Here is a 25,175-nt window from a genome sequence, read left to right as displayed (position 1 = left end):
GAGAAGAGATACGACACCCGAGAGGTTGTAAAACCCTCCTCCGAAGGCCCCACTCTCGTCGGCGAGAGTGGTCTACTTTGATTGCACAAAGGTGTACAATGCGTATGCAATGGACTATGCAACTTAGACTATGCCGATGACGACAACAATGATGACGACGACGACTTGATGGCTGAAATCTGAGTTCTTCTAATCGCTGAATTTCGGGACTGTGTCGGTGGCTGAAAATGACTGTTTTGGCTGCGTTTTCTTGGCTGAAAAATGAGGTTTCTTAGGGCTGAAAAATGATGGTCTTTACGGGCTGAATCTGCTACACTTTAGGTGAATAATGCCGGTCTTAATTTGCTGCTGAACGCCAGGGGCTGAAATTGGTCCTTCTGTCGCCGGGGTTCTGCAAATGCAAGAACGCTAGGCTGATCTGCTGTGTCGTGATGACGCCGGGGCTGATCTGCTGTGCACAAATCGCCAAGGCTGATCTGATGCAAAAACGCTAGGTCTTCTGCGGAGAAAACGTCAGAGTAGTCGCGGGGGTCGGTCTTGTTGAGAAGTTGCCTGTTGAGCAAGGTGCTCCTGCTGCCTCTTCTGCCATTTAGTGCTAACTTGGTTTGTTTATATATTAACTTAGCAAAATTGCCCTACCTACTTTTGTTGGAAAGTCACTTAAAAATATTAAGTGAAAATCCCAATAAATAGGAAAATAGGCTAAATGCACTGGAAAATTCCCCTAACTGATGCTAATGGATTCTGATGGGAATTCCGATGATCATGCTGTGTGCAACCGGAGGATATGCATCTATGCTAAGTGACTGGACATGCACGGTCTACGAATAGACTCACAAAAGTGTCAGATCAATGCTAATCTAGACTTGACAGAACTGACTAAACCCTGCTGTGGTGTAGCTTGTCCACGGACACATAGGGTTGGGATGTGTCACGTGACATCCCCTCCTTTTCAAAGTGAGGTACTGGTACCGAACTGTATGGCGTCGAGGGAGATCGCCAATAGCATCTGGAATCCGGGAAGGGACTCTTCGCCGGCCCACTCTGTTGTGTGGGTCAAGCGGTACTTGAACTTCATAAAGGTCTGCAATGCTTGCTTCTTTGGGCCGCGCCGAAAGCGATACAAAGTCTTCTGAATCTCCTTTCTTGCGTCAACTTCATCTAGAGAACTGCTTCTTTCGTCTTCAAGAATCTCCATGGCTGAAAATTCCTGAAACCATCTCCAACACAAAACCATGAACATACCCATTCCATGTAAAGTGAAGGGAAAAAATCTTTTCTTCTCTAAAGACTGTGCATGCAATGTAGATGAACATAGAGACGGAGTGACAACCCGTTCATCAAACACATGCAACCAATGCGATCGAATCTTTTCTGTTTGATCGAAATCAATCAACTGTGGCAAATCACAATGGAAATGCCCATGCTTGGTGCTCATACTATCATGCGATCTTTCGGGTACTGTGTCATGCCAAGGAAGAGACATGGAATGTGACTTCCTTACATATTAACTTTTCAGCTTTTCATGAACAATCCGCATACATTCATGCTCATCCATGATAGAAACGTGCTCAACATACAATATGTCATGCCTAGGAAAAGGGATCACATAACGATGTTGACTAAAATACAGGAAACCGTCACGAATGAAACACTCGAACAATGCGTGCGTATCAATCAGGCGAACACACAATACTTCCTGTGAGGGTTCTTCGGACCAAGGCTCGAGAGCCAAGATCGGTTCTTCGGGGTCTATTGAATCTTCTTGTGGGGGATCTGTGGACCTCGACTCAAAAGCCAAGATCGATTCTTGATGACTGATCGATTCTACAACGAGGTTAGCTTTGCTAAAGAAAACATCAACTAACACGTCATCCTTGTGAACAATCACATCATCTTTATGCAATTCATCATGCTTGTCTTTTTCATCCAAATCATCATGCTTGTCATTGTCATCCAAATCATTATACAAATCATTGGCATCCAAATCATCATGCTTATCATTGTGCTTCAAATCATCATGCAAATCATTATCATTCAATTCATCATGCTTCTCATCATGCAATTCCTGTGAGTCATGCTGTGGAGAAAGAGAGACTGAGAGAATCTCCTTTTTCCGATTCTGTTGCATCTGTGCCTTAGCTTGAGAAAAGAGTCGCAATAACTCTTGCATTTGTGCTTTGTTCTCGCGATAAAATTATGCTTCTATGGCTGCCCTTCTTTCTTGGTACTTACGCTCGATGGTTGCCATGTCTTCTTCGTAGGCTTTTCTTTCTAGTTAGTGCAATCTTTGTCGTAGATGAGGAAGGGTCGGAAAAACCACCTGGTGGGGAAAATTCTTCTTCGCCTCTCTCATGCTCATCACCTCCAAGCGAAGTATCCATTCCGCTTCGAGTGATGACCATTCTGCAATCGTGGGTTCTTGTGGGTTCTTAAGTTCATGAGGAACTTGGGTTCTTGCGGGTCTTGGGTTCTTAAGTTCACGAGGAACTTGGGTTCTTGAGGGTCTTGAGGTTCTTGAGGTCCTTGATTCGTGAGAATCTTGGGTTCTTGAGGATCTTGAGGTGTTCTGTCGCTTGCAAATCGCATTGGAGAAGGATCTTCTCTTCACCCGAGTTCTACTCCTTTCTACAGGCGCACCCCTTGGCGGCCTTGCGCTCACAACAAGGTTGCTTTTTCCCACCTCACGTCGATTGGCCGGCCGCTAAGTGCACGGTCCGCTCTCAATGAGTGAAAAGAGACACAAGGGGAGGCTGGACAAGCCCTTCTTTCTTGGGATTCCTGTTACTCTTCAACAAAACACGATTAGGAATCGCCACGCCCAAGTAAACTTGGGTTCGTGCGATCACAACAAGTAAAAAAATTTATTGTGGTTCTTGTGGTTCTTTCCTTGAGTAATGCAGAACACATCCAAAGCTTTGATACCAATGTTGGGTGCAGCGGAATGAATGTTGTTTTTTCTCAAGATTAGTGATCTTTATCGCTCAAGGTTCCTTTTAGTTCTTAGGGAAAGAGAGAGCTTTCCGTCTTGTAGGGTGCTGTGGTCACGAACAAAGTGAGTGGATTGTGCGTGCAAGTGAATGAGACTGAGAGAAGGAGAGAGAAGAGATACGACACCCGAGAGGTTGTAAAACCCTCCTCCGAAGGGCCCACTCTCGTCGGCGAGAGTGGTCTACTTTGATTGCACAAAGGTGTACAATGCGTATGCAATGGACTATGCAACTTGGACTATGCCGATGACGACGACGGTGATGACAACGACGACTTGATGGCTGAAATCTGAGTTCTTCTAATCGCTGAATTTCGGGACTGTTTCGGTGGCTGAAAATGACTGTTTTGGCTGCGTTTTCTTGGCTGAAAAATGAGGTTTCTTAGGGCTGAAAACTGATGGTCTTTACGGGCTGAATCTGCTACACTTTAGGTGAATAATGCCGGTCTTAATTTGCTGCTGAAATCCAAAAACGCCAGGGGCTGAAATTGGTCCTTCTGTCGCCGGGGTTCTGCAAATGCAAGAACGCTAGGCTGATCTGCTGTGTCGTGATGACGCCGGGGCTGATCTGCTGTGCACAAATCGCCAAGGCTGATCTGATGCAAAAACGCTAGGTCTTCTGCGGAGAAAACGTCAGAGTAGTCGCGGGGGTCGGTCTTGTTGAGAAGTTGCCTGTTGAGCAAGGTGCTCCTGCTGCCTCTTCTGCCATTTAGTGCTAACTTGGTTTGTTTATATATTAACTTAGCAAAATTGCCCTACCTACTTTTGTTGGAAAGTCACTTAAAAATATTAAGTGAAAATCCCAATAAATAGGAAAATAGGCTAAATGCACTGGAAAATTCCCCTAACTGATGCTAATGGATTCTGATGGGAATTCCGATGATCATGCTCTGTGCAACCGGAGGATATGCATCTATGCTAAGTGACTGGACATGCACGGTCTACGAATAGACTCACAAAAGTGCCAGATCACTGCTAATCTAGACTTGATTGAATTGATTGAACCCTGCTGTGGTGTAGCTTGTCCACGGACACATAGGGTTGGGATGTGTCACGTGACCGTATTTTACTGTTTTGGGCTTCGTTTCACGTGCTGGTCGCATCCGTAGCAAGCCCTCGAGCTCCCACACTTGTAGGTCTACTTGCCCTTTGAATCAGACAAGATTTCTCGCGTGAAATCTCTTTGAATTCACATGTACCTGCACGGGATTAGCAATTAGCTAACCCAATACCTCTGCAAGAGGCTCTTGCTTCGGCAATCACGCATGAACCCACACAACTGTACATACAGATGACAAGCCCTTGAGCGGGGCATCACGTTTCTGTATTCAAAGGGGGGGAGAGATGCACGAGAGTGGAATCATCATGCTACATAGAGCAAGGGAGAAGGCAAGCTTTCCATTAAAGCTGTGATCACCTACACCCCACTACTCTCACACACATTGTAGTCCACTTATGAAGCTAGAAATCAGCCCCCTCTCTCAAAATGGGCGCCCCCTCTTGGGATGAGCCTGGCAAGTTGCTCTAGAGCCGCCATGTGTCTAGTTTGCCTCTTTTGCGCTTTTATTGCTCGGATTCCCGTGCCGATTGGCCCAACCATCTCATGGCGACCTGCCCTTCCCGACTACAAGTGAAACTCTCGGCTGTCGACCATTTCACACTGGCCACACAATGTTCGGCCATTTGTGACTTCAAAAAGGGGTCCCAAAAATTAAAGAAAATCAAGGGAAAGAAACCAACAACTAAGGATAGTGGTTGCCACAGCCTCATGACATACCCCCCTCTTGAAATCGCAAACGTCCTCGATTGCATACCAAATATACATGCAATATATGATTAAGTGTGATTAGAACCCTTTTATCATCACATGTATCCACAGGAAAGGTCATGAAACATAGATACAAATGACTTAATGAGACCTTCATACTTTTGTCATTTCATCTACGATAATGAAAATACACATGTTCTAGCAAATAAGAATTACAAACCTAGAGGATATCCTCCTAGGATAGGACAACCAATGGGAGCAGCACTAGCTGCCCTATTGGAAGGTCCATGGTATGAATATGGAGGTGACCATTGGGCACAAGTCTATCCAAACAAGTGCCAGCGAATGAAAATATTTGGATTCTATGACAGAGGTGCAATAGATCACCTCGTCCGACACTATGCTAAAAATTTGGACAACAAGGAGAAAGTGACTATAAATGTCATAGGAGTCTTGCGCACAACGCGAAATTCCGTTTAACCTGCCATGTCAGCATGTCAATGCAATTTACGAAGATCTGCAGCCATATTTCGCTTTCGTATTTTTAGGGTTAAGGCCCCTCGGCCAGTGCTCTCCACGTCAGTAGGGGTTAGGCTTTTAAAATACTAACCCCCTAGGCCCCTTGGCCATATCTTACCAATTCTTCTGGGTTGGAGTTTTTAACTCTAACCCATTTGTCCTCTCGGCCAGTCCTTCCCATTGGGCATGCCACGTCACACACTTGTGACACTGAGGAGTATCCAAATCCAGAGTCTCAAAACTTGTGAGCTTGCAGCTGGAGTCTCACAAGACTACAATGAAACACTCACATCATAAGGCTGCTCCCCACTATTGGTCGCTGGTCTCTCCCTCCTTCGAGAAACAAGGACAAGCTGCTTGCCTTGTCTCTACCCTTGCTTCCCTGTCAAAACATCCAGGATCTGAGCCAAATAAAGAACGGCACACTGAAAAAGATGAAGAGACTTCACCAAATGACCAGAACTGCTTTAGAAAAATACCACCCAAAAAACAAGTGCGGAGACATAAAGAAATCTGAAAGACCAAGTCCCCGGTATGTAATTCGTACCCAAACCATTGCTGGAGGCCACGGAAAATGGAAGAGTGGGTCTGTTATCTTAATCACATCATTAACAATTTTGATTCTCTTTTGAAAGAGGAAATAAGCCTGGCGAGAAGACTGTTTGTACCAAGGTTTCTGTAAACCACACCCGCCCCCAACTCCCCTGCCTCCCCCCCCAGCCCACACACACCACATAAACCTGCATGCACTAATACCAAAGCCTGCATTCTGAGTTTGTGTTATGGTTCTGGAGATGTAGGGCCTGATCAGCCAAAATCAAGCCTACCACCCACACTCACAATTGTCCATCCTAAAAAGTAAACTCTAGTACAAAAGTTTAAAAACCTAACAATCTGCACTGCATGGCGCATACAGTCATGGATATGGGTGCATGCACACACTGCAATAAAGCGCCAAAGAGCATGGCTTATCATGAATACTAATTGCATGAAGAAAAATCAATTTGCAAGATTACTTTATTGCAGAAAGCATAAGCAATAGCTCGCTCCCGCTTAATTGCTGCCATTTGTCGTTGCTGCTCCTTGGCCTGAATTTCTTCAACTGTTCCAAGTGCATTGCACCACTCCATCTGTAAAAGGGCATGTAATCAGTTAGCAACGGTAACATACCTGATAGCTGACATCCATAAGCTACATAATTAATTACCTCAGGTTCTGCTCTACATTTGTCTACAACAAGACTAGGAGCATCTTGCTCAGGCAACCCTAAAGCATCTCCACTTTTACCAGCTCGTTGTCTATGGATTCTCGCTTGGACTCGCACAAAGACGTGGATGCAATGAAGGCTCACAGATGATTGTTTGGGGGTATCATGCCCAGTGATTGCAGCCTGGAGACGCAAAAGCCCTTTCAAGGCACGGAGTGCTTTTTTTGCCTGCTTGCAGCATTTCAAATACATCAAAAAATAAAAACTTGCATTATAGCTATAAATTATGAATCTTTGTCTGCTTATCAAAACGGCGCATAACCAACCAGAAAAACACGAAATGCAGTTTGGATACGAATAGCTGCTCTCTCTTGTTGAACCATCCCATTCTTCCCAACGCCACCTAGCCCTTTCTTTTTACCAGCCTCTCTTTCAGAATGACTAAACTTTCTGCCAATAAAATTGAAGGATTTCCACAATTTCCACCTATTTGGCTTTTTGTCTGCTGAGATTTCATCCTGCAAAAGTTAGGAAGATCATAAAGTGAGCATTCATCCATGACAGCCAATTGCCATGTCTTTGCAGCAAAGCCACAAGAAGCTAACAGCAGAAGTCCTCTTAAAAGTTCAAGACTTTACCAAAAAGCAAGCACATATTACAAAAAAACATACTTGTTACCACCACAGTGGCACATACAACAGTGCTTGCAAGACCTGCAGACTCAAGCTGACAGTAAAAGAATAAGTATAGTACGACTCCATCCAAGTACTTGCCTGTACTGAGGAGCTCAACTCAATTAAAAAGCAAGTCAGAGGAAAAGCCAAGGGCATGGACCTTAGCCTCGACATGCGGTGTCTTCTTGAGAATGGCAGAAGTATGAGCAAGTAACATATCTGTGTGTACCACAGAAACACGATTGCACATTATAGAATAAAACGAAGCCAACTATCTAAGAAAGAGCCCAAGAAGATGATGCAATTAATGTTATTCACCATAAAATGGGGGCGTCCACGTGGCGGTTGGATGGGTGCGGGGCACGGCGGATGCGCGGTAAATCAACGTTAACCCAGCAACAAGGGCGTTCGAGGTGGAGCCACATGGCAGGCCTGGCACAATGACGGGGCGTTCCACGTCAGATGCGATGCGCCGCCGGCGGATGGCATACCACGCAGGTTCTGGGGCTTATGTGGGGATCATGGCTACGTCTCGGGGTGACCAGTGGGAACAGGACTAGCCATCATGGAAGGGTAGGGGTGAGATGGTGTCCGTGTGGAGTGCAGGGTTGTAATCGTACCACGTACGGAACGTTCCGTACGTCCGTCCAGTCCCGTGCGTTCTGTACGTTCCGTATGTTCCATACGGTAGTCGTCCGATGGAAAAAAAAGGACCGTTGGCAGACTTTTTGACCGTTTGAGCGGGCTGCAGATTTTGAAGTTTATGAACGTTAGGGGCCGTTTGGAGCCTTGGGGCATGCCATAGGCCTATAGTGCATATGCCATATGCAATGTGCATGATTTGCTCAAGCCTCTCTCTCTCTCTCTCTCTCTCTCTCTCTCTCTCTCTCTCAGCGACGGTGGAGAGGTCTACCCGCACTACTGGCATTCTCATAGACCAAGCATTGGAGCTAGGGAGATCTAGACGACCCTGAGGGAGGAGAGGAGCTACACAATTTCGAAGGAGGCTATGGCAAAAAATTCAAGCCATACTCTTTCGTCGTCCAGAGTGCAGATGAAGATGGATCTCTACTCCCCTCCCATATTGTCTTCTGCTTAGTTTAGGATCCCGCAGTATTTATATTTTGTTATCCTAGTTTAATTTATTTTGTTAATCTGACTTTGTATCAGATACACCGCATTGTAACTTTCTGGTCTCATAGGTCACTTTGTCCTTTTGAAGACGTTAATATAACATTTCATTTCATTTCATTTCTCTCTCTCTCTCTCTCTCTCTCTCTCTCTCTCTCTCTCTCTCTCTCTCTCTCTCTCTCTCTCTCTCTCTCTCTCTCTCTCCACATGATACATCTCCCTTTAACCCTCCTCTCCCTTTGCCCTTAAAACCTATATAAGGTTACCCACCCTCTCTTCTCCTCCATATCTCCCTCAAGCTCTCTCCTTCATCAAGCCCCCTACTCAAGCTCTCTCCATTCATCAAGTCTTCAAGCCCCACACTCCATCAAGGCTTCAAGCTCCCTTCATCTCCTTCAAGCTCTCCATTATTCCTTCAAGCTCCCTTCATCTCGATTCTCCATCACTCTACCTTCATCTCCTTCAAGCCCTCCATCACTCTCCTCACTATCCATCTTCAAACTCTCCATCACTCTCAAGTTCTCTCATCACTCCTCATCTCCTTCAAGCTCTTCATCACTCTCAATTTCTCTCCCCACTTCCCATCTCCTTCAAAGTTCAAACTCGCCATCACTCTCAACTTTTAAGCTCTTCATAATGCCGCCCGCTCTTCATGAAGCCTTCATGAAGCATTGCTGCTACTTTGAAAGGGTGAAGAGTAAGCAAAATGGTTGCAAATGGTATTGCAAATATTGCTCCAAGACCATGACCTCAAGCGCCACCCACCACCCGCCTTATCATCCACTTGACCAAGATGGGAGGGCAAGCGGGCCCTTGCCCGAATATCCCCGACGACTTCCTCCAAGAGTGCAAAGCAAAGTATCTCCCCTTGAAGACGTGCAAGGGGGTTGCAAAGGCATCGGAGGAGGTGGTGCTGCCCGACCATGATGTCTCCGATTCGGGAGAGGATGCTTCTCCCTCAATGTCCATTGCATCCGGCACCGCTATCATGGCTCTTCTTTGAGACGGAGGTAGCGTCTCAAAAAAAGTCATGGTGGGCGGCCTCCAAAGCAAGGTACTCTTGCACAAGCGGTGGGTGGAAGTTCCGGTCCTTTGTCTTTCCTCAAAGAGAGGCAACGGCAAGCGGAGATAGAGATTGCATGCACCATCATCGAGTACAATCTCTCTTTCCATATTCTTCACACGGACCGTTGGAAACGCATGGTGAAGGCTATTGCCGCGGTTGGTCCATGTGAGGGGTGGATGGGAGTGTCATACCATGACATGCGCACCAAGAATCTTGATGAAGAGAGGGCACAAATCGACGAGTCTCTTGACCCCGTGCTGCCGGATGGGAAAAGTATGGATGCTCTATTCTCACCGATGGATGGAGTGACCGCAAGAAGAGGGGCATCATTAATATCCTTGTCTCATGCCCTCTTGGCATCTACTTCTTGTGAGCGGTTGATGTGGGAGCAAGGGGAAAAAGGTCACGGCTGCCTTCATATACCACCACATCCGTCAAGCCATAAAAGAAGTAAAAATTTATGTTTCCACTTTCAAGTATCTACTATTTTCAATTTTGTCTTTTGCCTTGGCTCTTCTCATTTTCCTTTTTCTCCATATGTAGATCGGTCCAAGCAACATCATTCAAGTAATCACCGACAATGCCTCCAATTGTGCTTCCATGGCCAGAAAGCTAGAGGTGGAGTATCCACACATAGTAAGGACTCCATGTGCATCTCATTGCATTGACCTCCTCTTCGAGGACATTGGCGACCTACCGTGGGTGAAGGACATTCTAACCCAAGCCCTCTCAATCGTCAACTTCATCAACAAAAAGGTGAGAGTACTTACGATATATCGCACTTACTCCGACTTGGAGTTGAAGAAGACTTCCGCAACAAACTTTGCCGCTATGTGGCTCCTCCTTGAGCACCTCAATGATGTGCAAACCAACTTGCAAAAGACAATGGTCTCGGATGAGTTCAAAGCATGGATGGAAAGAGAGACACAACCAACCCAACAAGATGCAAAGGCCATCCAATGTAACAGACTTGGACAGTCCAAGTCGAGAATCTACCGCGACACCACAAACAATCACTTCAAAACAACCCACAGTTCACAATTGATTCGACACTGGCCCGGCGGAGTTCCGTGCCTAGAGATATTGGCCCCAAAGACCAGCGCCCCTTTCGGTATTTCTTTTTGTATTAATCTGTGTTCAAGGTACAAGAGTGTAGGCAGGCGCTCACTCTCAGACTCTGCCTCCAGATGCTCTGTAGAGTGGGAGGCATGCCCACTTATTTAAAGAGTTTACAAGGGATGCCAAAAGCAGAGCCCCAACAGCTGAAAATAAAAAGTTGTTCCTCTCTCACTAGCTCTCTCTCTTGAGAGAATAAAGCAAGGCTTAAATAAAAAGCTCTCTCTCTCTCTCTCTCTCTCTCTCTCTCTCTCTCTCTCTCTCTCTCTCTCTCTATATATATATATATATATATATATATATATATATATATATATATATATAGAGAGAGAGAGAGAGAGAGAGAGAGAGAGAGAGAGATATCTTTGCCCATTGCGTAGCCAGCAAAAAGAAAAGCTGCCGCCAGACTATCCACGCAAAAAGCATCCCCGCAAAAAGCGGGCCCTGCCTACAGTGACTGCCACGTCAGCAGTTGTCAGCCGTCGGCATTCTCAGCGTAAAGTGCGCCGCACTTTCCAAAAGCTGCTGAACCGCTCAATCTGTTCCTTGAACGAGATCTTCTTAAATGAAGAGGCAGGTAGAAAAGAGCTCCAAAATCTCTCGCAATAAGCGTCCACTGTATCCTTCTTGGTCATCCGTAGATGGTTCCATGTAGTTCGTATGTCGCGTTCATACTCTCGAGTCAGCCAAGAAGAAATAAAAAGCCTTTTGAATTTCAACCATTTAACTGGCGCTGTCTTGTTTAAGAGAAGCGTGGACCACCAAGTTCGAGCATTCCCCTTAAAGTAAGAGGTAGCCCTCCGAATCTTAGAGTGCTCTGAGTAACGCCCTCCTAAGAAAGCTGTGTCAAACTGCTATATAAAAGACAAAGCCTTTGAAGCATCTCTATAACCAGAAAACGTGTCAAATTTAATTGACTGTCGACCTTCCTTAAACTCTCGGACTTTCTTGCTTTTGTCTTTCAAAAAGTCATATTGGTTGGCTTTATAAAAATTCTTCTTCTTTGCTTAAAAGCTACTGGCGTCAGAGTCTGAACTATCTGAAGACGAGTCCTCTGTAGAACTGTCAACCACTGGGCAAGATTTAGGCTTCTTTGCCTTTCTCTTGCCCTTTCCGAAGCTTTGCTTTTTGCTTCGCTTTTTGCCTTTTCTGTTATCTTGCTCGAATCAGAGGAGCTAGAAGAACTGCCAGAAGAAGAAGAAGAAGAAGAACTGGGTACTCCTTCAAATCGAACACACTTCTTTTGCTTTCTTGCCGATTCAAATGTAGACTGACGACCCAAATAACCCGAGAAGTCAACGCCTTTCTTCTGCTTTTTGTCGTGCTTTTTAGCTTTGTTCTGTGCGTCAAAAAGCTGAGCAATTCGTGCATCAACCACCTCTTCTAATTCTTGCTCTGTGTACATCCTAGGAGTTGGAGGTTTCTTGAGAGCCGGTTTGAGGGGTGGATTTGTGGTCTGCCGCCACTGCGTGTGCATCTCATCGAAAGAGGTCTCACTCATATACTTTGCAAATTTTGGGTCCTTCGCAAAATTAAGCATCATCTTTGTTGCATCGCCGATCAATCGTCGACGCTCCATCTCTTCGAGCTCCGCCTGAGTAGGCTGAGGCGGGCTATACTACTCGCGTGAATCTTCGTTGTGATCTCTTCCCGCATCTCCGGATGTAGAGGAAGTCAACTCATCTCTGCCAGAAGCCATGAGTGCCGCATAAAAAGGATCGGATTTCCTGTAGAAGAGAAATCGGCCCTGCTCTGATACCACTGTAACAGACTTGAACACTCCAAGTCGAGAATCCACCACGACACCACAAACAATCACTTCAAAACAGTTCACAGTTGATTCGACACTGGCCCAGCGGAGTTTTGTGCCTAGAGATATTGGCCCCAAAGACTGGCGCCCCTTTCGGTATTTCTTTTTGTATTAATCTGTGTTCAAAGTACAAGAGTGTAGGCAGGCGCTCACTCTCAAACTCTGCATCCAAATGCTCTGCAGAGTGGGAGGCCTGCCCACTTATTTAAAGAGTTTACAAGGGATGCCAAAAGCAGAGCTCCAAAAGCTGAAAATAAAAAGTTGTTCCTCTCTCACTAGCTCTCTCTCTTGAGAGAATAAAACAAGGCTTAAATAAAAATCTCTCTCTCTATCTTTGCCAATTCCGTAGCCAGCAAAAAGAAAAGTTGCCGCCAGACTATCCACACAAAAAGCATCCCCGCAAAAAGCGGGCCCTACCGTACAATGACTGCCACGTCAGCAATTCTCAGCCGTCAGCCATGTCAACATTCTCAGCGTAAATCGCGTCGCGATTTCTCGAAGCTCCTGTACACTGCCACGTCAACCTTGCTGGGTAATTCCTGCCAGAATGGGAGTGTCCGGTCTGCTACCCATTGGATGTGGTGTATCTAGGGTTGTGCCACGTCACTGATTGTGACATCCTACAGCTTTGCTTGAAGGAGTTTTGGCAAGCCGTCAAGGGTCTTGTCATTGTGGCCTTACCATTGTATAGGGTGCTTTGGATGACCAACATGGAAGGGTCTACCATAGGTCTCCTTTACCACTTCATGGAGGAGGCTTACAAGGAGATTGAGAGATCCACCATTCTTGATGGAGCACCCGATGGTTCAAGGTAAACAATTCACGCTAGTAACTACCTAGTGTTATGATTTATCTACAGTGTAACTTTACTTTATCTACATAGCTCTAGCTCAAGCTCGGACCACAACTCCAATGATGAGAGCGATATGAGCACTTAGGACTCTCTTTATGCTTTAAAGTTTGCACCCATGGGCCATAAGACTATGAGTTGTGTCACTACTTTTTTGTACTACTTTTGTCACTTGTATCTCTCGAGCCTCGACTCTCTACTTAAATCAAATGCAATCATAATCTTCTTTTTTCAAACATTGCCGTTTCCAATGTCCATGGCCAAATCTTTCATGTTCTAGCTTGTAAGACTTCACTTTTAAGTTGTAAGTACTTAATACTGAGTACTAAGGTCTATGTCACGACTCATAGTAGACTATAGGCTCTAAAGATGTATGATTTTTTTTTTTTGCATCGTACGTTACATCAACGTATGTCTAATTTTTTTAAGTTCAATTAGTATCGCACGTCTTCATTTTTTTTAGTTCAATTAGTATCGCACGTCTTCATACATGTAACCATCGTACGTGACCGTAAGTGTCAACCCTGATCAAGCCGGAAGGCGACGCACGTCTACTAATCGCTACACATCTATTAATCGCTACACGCTACTCCGGCCTCTGCGAGGCTCCTCTATATGCGCTCCCATTAACGCCTTGCATTGCACTACACTTAGAGTTGTGAGAAGGCGAGGTTCGTGAAGGACGGCTTGTAACAAACTTGGACACCCCAAGTCAAGATTCTACCGCGACACAGCAGAGATTCACTTCAAAACAGTTCACAATTCATGTTAGGTGCAGCGGAATGATTGTTTGCGCTTCGCTCAAGATGAGTGCTCCGAACTGTCCTCAAGGTTCCTTTTGTTATGGGAGGTAGAGCCTTCCGTTCTTAATGAGAGAATGCTATGATCACAAACAAAGTGAATGGACACTGTGCGTGCAAGTGTATGAGACTGAGAGATAGAGAGAGAAGAGAGATACGACACCAGAGACTTTGTAAAACCCTCCTCCGAAGGCCCCACTCTCGTCGGCGAGAGTGGTCTACTTATGATTGCCCAATCTGGTACAAATGGAATGCAAGTGACTGATGCAAGTCTAGGCTATGTCGACGATGACGACGGTGATGACGAAGTCCACCTCAGGGCTGAAATCTGCAATCTTTTTACTACTGTCCAAAAACGCTATGGGCTGAAATCTGCGATTAGTCCAAAACGCTGATTTGGGGGGCTGTTTTCTGCGGGTCTTTGTCGCTGAAAATCTGCAGGTTTAGGGCTGAAAACTGACGTTCTTCATGGTTAAAAACTGATGGTTCAGCATGGCTGAAAACTGAGGTCTTTCTGGGTTGAATCTGCTACTTCTTCATGGGCTGAATCTGCTACCCTTATCTGTTGCTGGAAACCAAAAACGCTATTGTAGCTGATGATCAAAAACACTAGCAAAGCTGGTCCTTGCAAAAACGCTAGATGGCTGGGTGTTGCTGGCGATACAAATCTGATGCAAAAACGCTAGTGACTGGGTACTACTGGCGATAGTGCTAGATGAAGAAAACGCTAGGTATGCCGCTTGGAGAAAACGCCAAGGCTTGGGATCTTGCTTGGAGGGGGAAACCGCCAAGGTTCTGGTGAGAAGTTGTCTGCTGAGCTTGGCTCTTGTTGCCTCTTCTGCCATTTAGTGCTAACTTTGGTTTGCTTATATAATTTCTTACCCAAATTGCCCTACCTACTTTTGTTGGAAAGTCACTTAAATTAATAAGTGAAAAATGTCAAAAATAGGTAAAATAGGCTAAATGCATTGGAAAATTCCCTAACTGATTCTAATGGATTCTGATGGGAATACTGATGATCATGTTGTGTGCAACCAGAGGATATGCATCTATGCTAAGTGACTGGGCATACACGGTCTACGAATAGACTCACAAAAGTGCCAGATCACTTCTAATTCTAGACTGACTCGACTGATTGAACCCTGATCATGCTGTAGCTTGTCCACGGACACATAGGGTTGGATGTGTCACGTGACATCCCCTCCTTTTCAAAGTGAGGTACTGGTACCGAACTGTATGGCGTCGAGGGAGATCACCAATAGCATCCGAAATCTTGGAAGGGACTCTTCGCTGGCCTACTCTGATGTATGGGTCGTGCGGTACTTGAACTTCAAAAAGGTGTGCAAAACTTGCTTCTTTGGGCCGCGCCAAAAGCAACACAAAGTCTTTTGTGGCTCCTTCGATGCGTCAACTTCGTCTAGAGTCATGTTTCTTCCTTCTTCAAGAATCTCCATGGCTGAAAATTCATGAAACCACTTCCAACACAAAACCATGAACATACCTATTCCATGTAAAGTGAGTGGAAAAAATCTTGTCTTCCTCAAAGACTGTGCATGCAACGTAGGTGAACGAATAGACGGAGTGCCAAACCGTTCACCACATACACGCAAACAATGAGATCGAATCTTTCTCTTATGATCTAGAGCAATCAACTGTGGCAATTCACAACGGAAATGCCCATGCTTGGTGCTCATACTTTCATGTGCTCGTTCAAAAACTGTGTCATGCCAAGGAAGAGACATGAAATGTGACTTCCTTACATATATACTTTTCAGCTTGTCATGAACAATCCGCATACATTCGTGCTCATTCATGAGTGAAACGTGCACAACGTACAATATGTCATGCCTAGTAAAAGGGATCACATAAAGACGTTGACTAAAATACAGGAAACGATCACGAATGAAACACTCGAACAATGCGTGCGTATCAATCATGCGAACACATAATACTTCCTGTGAGGGTTCTTTTGACCTAGGCTCGAGGGCCAAGATCGGTTCTTCCTGAATGATCGAATCGTCTTGTGGGGGTTCTTTAGACCTCGACTTGAAAGCCAAGATCGGTTCTTCGTGAGGGATCGAATCTACAACATGGTTAGCTGCGCTAGAAAATACATCCACTACCACATCATCCTTGTGAACAATCACATCATCTTCATGCAACTCATCATGCTTGTGAGAAATCACACCTTCATCATGCAAATCATCATGCTTATCATTGTCAATCAAATCATCATGCAAATCCTGTGTATCATGCTGTGGAGAAGAAGAGACTGAGAGAGTCTCCTTTCCCCAAATCTCTTGCAGCCGTGCCTGAACTGGAGAATAGAGTCGCCAGAACTCTTTGTTTTGTCGTTCACTCTGTTCTTGTATTGCTTTGGCTTCCTTCCTTGCTGCTTCTCGTTCTGCTTCTCTTTCTGATATTCTTCTGCGTGTCTGCGTTCCATTTCTGCCATTCTTTCTGCATATCTTGCTTCGCGTTCTAACTTCCTTTCCATAAACATCTGGTCCAAAGCCTCCATAGGAGTGAGTGCGATCCTTGACATAGATGTGGAAGGGGGAGGGTCGGAAAAACCTCCTGGTGGGGAAAATTCTTCTTCGCCTCTCTCATGCTCATCACCTCCAAGCGAAGTATCCATTCCGCTTCGAGTGATGACCATTCTGAAGTCTTGGGTTCTTGTGGATTCTTGTGGGTTCTTAAGTTCACGAGGAACTTGGGTTCTTGGGGGTCTTGGGTTCTTAAGTTCATGAGGAACTTGGGTTCTTGGGTTCTTGAGGGTCTTGAGGTTCTTGAGGTTTTCTTTCGCTTGCAAACCGTGTTTGAGAAGGATCTTCTCTTCACCCGAGTTCTGCTCTTTTCCGCGGGCGCACCCCTCGGCGGCCTTGCGCTCACACCAAGGTTGCTTTTTCCCACCTCACGTCGATTGGCCAGCCGCTAAGTGCACGGTCCGCTCTCAATAAGTGAAAAGAGACACAAGGGGAGGCTGGACAAGCCCTTCTTTCTTGGGATTCCTGTCACTCTTCAAAAACACGATTAGGAATCGACACGCCCAAGCGAACTTGGGTTCGTGCGACCGCAACAAGCAAAAAAAAATCTTGTGATTCTTGTGGTTCTTTCCTTGAGTGATACAGAACACTGCCAAAGCTCTGATACCAATGTTAGGTGCAACGGAATGATTGTTTGCGCTTTGATCAAGATGAGTGCTCCGAACTGTACTCAAGGTTCCTTTTGTTCTTATGGAAAGTAGAGCCTTCCGTTCTTAACGAGAGAATGCTATGATCACAAACAAAGTGAATGGACACTGTGCGTGCAAGTGTATGAGACTGAGAGATAGAGAGAGAAGAGAGATACGACACCAGAGACGTAAAACCCTCCTCCGAAGGCCCCACTCTCGTCAGCGAGAGTGGTCTACTTATGATTGCACAATCTGGTACAAATGGAATGCAAGTGACTGATGCAAGTCTAGGCTATGTCGACGATGACGACTGTGATGATGAAGTCGACCTAAGGGCTGAAATCTGCAATCTTTCTACTACTATCCAAAAACGCTATGGGCTGAAATCTGCGATTAGTCCAAAACGGGGGCTGTTTTCTGTGGGTCTTTGTCGCTGAAATCTGCAGGTTTAGGGCTGAAAACTGAGGTTCTTCATGGCTGAAAACTGATGGTTCATCATGGCTGAAAACTGAGGTCTTTCTGGGGCTGAATCTGCTACTTCTTCATGGGCTGAATCTGCTACCCTTATCTGTTGCTGGAAACCAAAAACGCTAGTGTGGCTGATGATCAAAAACACTAGCAAAGCTGGTCCTTGCAAAAACCCTAGATGGCTGGGTACTGCTGGCAATACAAATCTGATGCAAAAATGCTAGTGACGGGTAATGCTGGCGATAGTGCTAGATGAAGAAAACGCTAGGTATACTGCTTGGAGAAAACGCCAAGGCTTGGGATCTTGCTTGGAGGGGGAAACCGCCAAGGTTCTGCTGAGAAGTTGCCTGCTAAGCTTGGCTCCTTTTGCCTCTTCTGCCAGTTAGTGCTAACTTTGGTTTGCTTATATATTTTCTTACCCAAATTGCCCTACCTACTTTTGTTGGAAAGTCACTTAAATTAATAAGTGAAAAATGTCAAAAATAGATAAAATAGGTTAAATGCATTGGAAAATTCCCTAACTGATTCTAATGGATTCTGATGGGAATACTGATGATCATGCTGTGTGCAACCAGAGGATATGCATCTATGCTAAGTGACTGGGCATGCACAGTCTACGAATAGACTCACAAAAGTGCCAGATCACTTCTAATTCTAGACTAACTGAACTTTGATCATGCTGTAGCTTGTCCACGGACACATAGGGTTGGATGTGTCACATGACAATTCACATTTGATTCGACACGGCCCGACAGAGTTCCGTGCCTAGAGATATTGGCCCCAAAGACTGGCGCCCCTTTCGGTATTTCTTTTTGTATTAATCTGAGTTCAAAGTACAAGAGAGTGGGAGGGTTCTCACTCTGAGACTCTACGTCCAGATGCTCTGAATTGTGAGGGCCTTGTCCACTTATTTATAAGTTGCAAAGGATGCCCAAAAGAAGAGCCTCAAAAGCTTCCAATTTTAAAAGCTTGTAAAATAGAGCAACTATTCCAAAAGCTTCTCAATTAGCCTTGCGTAGAATTTCAGCTTGCGTCAAAGCCAATTTCCGTACGCTTTGCCACGTCAACAAATTTTCGCTTTTTGCGCCGCAAATCACAGAAGTCCGTACGGTACTGCCATGTTAGCATGTCAACAGATTTTCCGGGTGCTGCCAACCGGGGTGTGTGTGTGTATCTGCTGCCACACTTCAAAGTGTGTCCAAGGGCCAGCCACGTACCAGTTTGTGACATACCCCCCTCTTGAAAGCATTGTAATCGCCCTCGATTATGCCTGCAAAACAAAGAGAATCCATAAACTGTCTTAGCAGACACTGACTGTTAGTATCGACGCACTAGGAACAACACATCTAGCACATGTACCAATCGACAATCTCATCAGAGGACATCACAGGACATCACATGACAAATCACATTCAAAATTCATTCGAATCTCAGACCATGATTAATCGGCAATGTATTTAGCAATCGCATCTAGATCCACTCGAGACCTCTCAGATGCCCGATTAACTAATCCTTATTGCAATCATGTCTATAGAGATTTATCAGACCAAAATGCTGTAATCATTTCGTCTATCATTCTTGCACTTAAACAAGTCAAGTACAAATCAGTATCATATTATCAGGAATTCCAAGTCTTAAAGTCATTACAGCAGAATACTGTCAGCTCACAGTATCCTTGAAACCCAATAGGGACATCAGTGACTCTATTATCAAAAATCGGAGCGATCTGTTGACAAAGGAGCGGAGTGACTCCCCTCTTGTGCAAGCCCGCTACACCAAATTCCTCCCAAGCTGAAGTCGGGGTTCTATCAGAGTAGACTATGCTAAACCGAATGCTTCAAGGTAAAGATTCACAATCTGAGGAGTATCTGCCAAGTCCTCCTCCTCCATCCACTTCGCATCCAATGCGGAATAGTTCTTGAATTTAACCAAGAACCGCCTTATCGCTTTACCTTTTATCTTTCTATCTTTATGTGCCAATATCTGTTCTGGAACGAGTATCTCCTCGTTTTCCTCTCCTCCACTTCGGTTGCTCATCTGGCTCCCCATCATCGGGGACATCGCCTTTAAAAGACTTCAGGAGACTCACATGAAAAGCATTGTGAACTCTCCAAGTATCGTGCAGCTTCAGTCTAAAGGAGACATCATTTATCTTTTCTTTTATCTGGAAAGGTCCACAGTATCTTATGCTAAGCTTTGGAAAAAGCCGCTCCTTTCCCTTTTTCTTTATCAGGCGTGCCTTCTCAAAACGTAAGAGCACCCAATCGTCTTCCTTTAATTCCAAATATTGACGATGTCGATCTGCTGCCTTTGTGTGTCTTTCCTGAGATTTCTGTAAAGCCTCCCGGAAAGCTGTCTCCAAGTCCATCATGTACTAGTCGGCTTCAAAAATCTTTTCTTTTGTGCTTAAGAAGGGTGGAACCTTCGGAGCACCTTCAATAATCTCAAATGGCGCCTTCCCCGTCGAAGAGTGAATCGTGTTATTGTAGGCAAATTCCACCAAGGGCAAATACTTTTCCCATTGAGTCTTCTGATCCGAGATATAAGACTTCAATAAATCTAGTACGACTGAATTTGCAACCTCCGATTGCCTATCTGTCTGCGGGTGGAAAGATGACGAGAACTGCAACCATGTGCCAATGTTCTCCCAAATAGCCTTCCAAAACAAACTCGTGAATTGGATTGGTAAGGCCAAAAGGCATCACCAAAAATTCAAATAAACCGAAGGTCATCCGAAAAACTGTCTTGTAGACATCTCCTGGCATGATTCGGATCTGATGATATCCGCTCTTCAAATCGATCCTGCTGAAACAAGAGGATCCCTATAGTCGCTCTAGAATATCATCGATCCTAGGAATTGGAAATCTATTCTTGATGGTGATTTTGTTGAGAGCTCTATAATCAATGCACACTCTCCAAGATCCGTCTTTCTTCAAAACCAACAACACCGGAGAGCAGAAGGATAAGACAACACAAATACTCAATCCTAGAATTCAAACTCCACATGACCAGACAAACAAAAGACAAAAAAACAAAATTCTTAAATTCTGGTCTAAGCAATTGGCAGGTGTGTATGTGTTGGATGAATTGTAGAGTGCCATTGAGTGATCAATATCTAAAAGTGTAGGTGCACTAAGTTATGTGTGTGTGCACCTAATATTTAGTGCTTTTATGCCTCATCACTACTATACACTATGTGGGTGTGGGTGAACCATTACTTACTTGAAAATGGTTTAGGAAAAGCCTAAGGAAAAAAAATTAGAGAAGCTTACTTGACTGAAATTTGAAACAAGGACTCGAATTTACACAATCAAGACAAGGATAAGACAACACAAATACTCAATCCTAGAATTCAAACTCCACACGACCAGACAAACAAAAGAAAAAAAAACAAAATTCTTAAATTCTGGTCTAAGCAAAAGACTAAAAAACTACTATACCTAGAATAGGCAAAACATAACCAACCTAGTATGATATTGAACTTGGCAACATCCAACCTAACTTGTCCAAAAATAAGACTGTCACTTTTATCATGCATGGCCTAGACAACACCTATGACATCTCTACTCACGTCATCAATGCCCAAGATTGGTGTGTATATATAAAGATTGATGTGTGTGCTTGATCCATGAAATGTGACTAACTAGGCATCACAACATACCGCCTACATTTAGGTGGTTTCTTGAACTCACAGTTGTAGACATCCATATAGCTAGAAGATCTCTACTACCTGTTTCAGACTCCCAAGTGCTTAAATCTGGCGGACCTACCCCTTTTCTGAGTTTTTCATTTTGTTATAGTGTGTTGTCTCAAGTTTCCCTCTTTTTTTGAGATGGGGTATCTACTGGTGATTTTGCCTTTAATACGTTTATTGTCGTTTTCTCTTTGTTTGCTGGTTTCCTAGAACAATCCTCAAGATAATGTCCCCTTTTCTGTCCCTCTACTTATGCTTTTGTTTCGTGTTTAGCCCAAAAAAATAAATCTGATGGACCTTTACACTAAGTTCCTATCTCTAGGAGGCCATCATAAGACCTCGTCTTATTTGTTCATCATAAGTTTTTTCCCCAGTCACAGCCTTTGAATTGACACTTCAGAACCCTTGTAGACATGTCTCTACACATCAAATGTAAGGCAAAATTGCAAAGATTAACCATGTGCCCTTGCGATGGCCCCAGCTTGGCTTAAGCCCTCACCACGATCCTCAAACTTCTTGTGTTATACAACTCCAATTGCAGACAGAATAAGAAATAGACTCTCATAGAGTCGGCCAAATCGCTTGAGATGCTTGGTCTCTGTGCATCCAATCCAATAGTACCTTACGTCTCCTTGTATAATTTCTCGAAGGAAACACAGACATTTGGCAAAAGGCCATGCACAACATGACAAGACAAATGGATCTTCAAAACAAAAAGAAAAGAACAAATATTGAAGATACTCACCAACTTTTTTCTGCTAAGAATGACCTTGAACCATTTCCTTGAGGAAACCATGCTTTGAAACAGTTTTTAACTTTCTGAAAAAAGCAGGTTTGCAACCTAAGTAAGTATTATAAAACAATATGCTGACTTTGTTCAATAAGGACAAGTGGAGACCTTTCAAAATTAGCGTGCATCAATTCTTCAATTGGCATGCAATTTTGAATGACTTCATGCATGTTTATGGAATGTCTTGACAAATATCTAAGCACTGTCAACTCGCACAAGCACAAGTGGATGAAAACTAAAGTTCTCTAAAATGGATGATAGACTTTACGAGTGAGCAAAATGACGATAAACAACATAAAACAGGAGACTTCTACTATCAATGGACTCTTTTTTAAGTAAAATTTGTAAGTAGGTTATGAGATGAATACTACAATCACAAAAGATTCTATTCTCTATCCAGAAGTGCTGATTTTTCTCTCGAAAAGCTGAATTTCTCCCTGTAAATCTGATTTTCTATCTCCAGGGCTGAGATTCCGTCCTAATTTCTACTTTTTTGGGTGCATGTGTGAAGGACCAAATAGCTGAACGCCTTTTGTACTCTTCTTAAATGATTGAATCTCAAATCAGTTAAAAGTGTATCTTTTTAAAAGAGTGCCTAAACCTGTTTTGTTTTTGGTAGCATGTGTTTTCCGTTGGCTTCTTTTAGTGGGGGTTGCTTTAAGCAAGGTCTGCAAAATACGCCCATTGCTCTTCCCTTAAGGGCAACACAAATCCAGCAAGTGTTCACTGCAGTTGAGATAGTCAAAAGGCAGGAAAGAACCAGCCAGTTGTTGTCATATTGTCAAAAGTGTAATGGAACGGATGAGGGCACAAAAGCATAGACGGACGAGAGATGTGGAAGGGAAAAAAAGCGCAAGAGAGAAGAGAGGGAGAAAGAGTGGGGCAGTCTATGATCAAGGAGATACAATGCCTGCACAAGGTACCTCCTAGGGGCACCCCTCTGAGCACATGGACTGCCTGATTCCCCAAAAAGTACCCACGACCCCATACAGTAGACCTGAGACGAGACTGAGGAATGAAGAGCGGAGAGCAATTAGAGTAGAACAATTTGTTTCCTCACAAAATTCCAATTGTAATAGCACTCATTGGCGAATGGTTGGTCCACCTTTGTTCAATGGCACACCATTTTGCCTGTTGCGGCACATTTGGCACTAGTGATTTGGGCTAAGTGTTTCAATGGGTGGTAGGATGATCGCCCCAACACATATCACACTTCCTCAATTAAGGTTGTCGGATATTCTGCATTTGTTTGAAAGCCTGGTTCATTCTTCTCATCACTTCTTCTATGATTTGGTCCATATTAGGCAGTTGTTGTGTAGTGTTTTTTCCTCAGTCGAAGCTTCAAAAATCCATGGCTAGTTCAGGGCCACAATTCAAAGAGATGTCTAAAGTAGTTTTCAAAGCTTGGATCAAAGCCAATCAACCAGACCCAGCTGGGTGGATCCAAATTGCATCCAAATGGCACAAGCTGGCAGGGGGCAAGACTAACAAAGGGGAAGAAAACATTGTTAGAAAGACGTGGCATACCCTGACACCTTACGAGGTAGAGATGTAAATAGAAAGGAGAAAGAAACGAAAGCAGGAAGCAATTTATCAAATTATCCAGAATGAAAACACAACCTTCTTTCTCCTTGAATTTCTTCCATGGAGGTGCGGTTGACTGATTTGAAGTTGCGGATGGAGCGAAGCGTTTAAACTTTGAGTGCCCCTATTAGTCTCCCTCGTCATAACTCCTTGACATAACCAAAGTATTGTCATAGTTCTTCACAAACTTGTAGCTATTCAGGAGGTATTGTTCTTGTAAACTATGAGTTCTTGTAACATTTTCCCTAAAGAATTCCCGACCCACTATCATGTCAAATAAGTAAAACAAATACCTAAAAGATAAAATAAATAATAGAATCACAATGGGCATTCACTTGAGAAGCATAAACATTAGTAGAGAGAAGCAAAGAAGAGAAGAAAAAGGGGGCAAATGCATACAAAGGTGCCTCCAGCTAGACAAGTATACAGGCGCAAGAATCCACCATTTCTTCACGCTTACTCTTCATGGCCAAGATACCACCTGCTTCTCTTGAGCCCCTCTAGGGTTCCAAGGATTTTGTTGTACCTCTAACATAGACGATGTTCCTCTTACTCTACTCGTAACAAAATAGGAGACATTTCCCACATACAAATGTATATGTTAGGAGATCTGAGACTTTTTATGAACACCAAGAAATAGACTTATGCGGCCTTCCTTGCATACTTTATGGACACTTTTTGGGATCACACCTAAGTGGTGTTTAGATTTAGACATTTATCTTGAGGATGCATCCTCAAGATGTTTATTTTGATAGAAGCTTTTCTTTTTTTTTCTTTCTTTCTTTTTTTTTTGGGCAGGCTCGGGGGGGGGGGGGGGGGGGGGGGGGGGGGGGGGAGGGGGGAGAGAGAAAGATCTTTTGCAGAGCTATTGGAACCGGCCCGTGGGGCGGTAGGCTTTGGCTTTCACCCGAAACTTTACTTTAAAACTTTAGGACACAAAGAAACTTCACGAATAAGCTTGTGAGACTGGAATTCAACACTTCAAGACAAACCACGGCCTGGCAGCTATAGCGCTACCAAGCAGACAGCGACACCCTGTTGGTCCCAAAGAATGGCACCCCTTTCAGTATTCCTTTATTCTTATTATATTTGAGAAAAACCTGTAAACTTCTACAAGCTGTCCCACTTTTATCGGACTGAAATTCCTCTACTCTAACCCGATTTCGGCAACAAAACCACAGTAGAAGTCTCCACAGACAAAATCCCAAGCAAACATTGACTTTCCACGCACTTTAGAGCTCTTTGCAAAAACTGGCGAGAAATTGCAACTCACTGAATTCTCTGGTTTGCGCTCCGATCCGCGTGCCGATCACCTTTTTTGGGTAACCCTCAAGCTCTCGCACCTGTAGGGTCACTTGCCCCTTGAATTAGACGAGATTCCTCACGGGAAATCTCTCTAAATTATCCTGTACAAGCACCCAATGCTTTCTCGAGGCTCCCCTAGCAGATAAACGATCAGAACGCTTGCACCTAACCCCCACCAAGCTGTCCAAACCTGTCCATATCTGTAATTGCAGGTTTTTGACCTAATTTC

The 25,175-nt window shown here is 44.3% G+C and overlaps 1 protein-coding gene across 1 annotated transcript in view; it reads right to left on the bottom strand.

Annotated features, from left to right (window-relative positions):
* The window catches only part of LOC147451928 (protein IQ-DOMAIN 6-like), a 42,793-nt gene that overhangs the window by 5,140 nt on the left and 12,478 nt on the right, over positions 1 to 25,175 (bottom strand). Inside the window, exons 2-5 of the mRNA XM_086517804.1 lie at positions 22,013 to 22,086; positions 6,810 to 7,001; positions 6,484 to 6,711; positions 6,293 to 6,406 (exon numbers count right to left, since the gene is read on the bottom strand). Coding sequence (XP_086373930.1) covers positions 6,293 to 6,406; positions 6,484 to 6,711; positions 6,810 to 7,001; positions 22,013 to 22,063 — 585 coding nt within the window. The 5' untranslated portion in view covers positions 22,064 to 22,086. The remainder of the gene's footprint in view (positions 1 to 6,292; positions 6,407 to 6,483; positions 6,712 to 6,809; positions 7,002 to 22,012; positions 22,087 to 25,175) is intronic.

Source organism: Adiantum capillus-veneris, chromosome 8 (assembly GCF_014529385.1).
Source record: "Adiantum capillus-veneris isolate H3 chromosome 8, ASM1452938v2, whole genome shotgun sequence".
Lineage (NCBI taxonomy): Eukaryota > Viridiplantae > Streptophyta > Polypodiopsida > Polypodiales > Pteridaceae > Adiantum > Adiantum capillus-veneris.
Note: the sequence above shows the minus strand (reverse complement) of the source record. Positions and strands in the feature narration are given on the sequence as shown.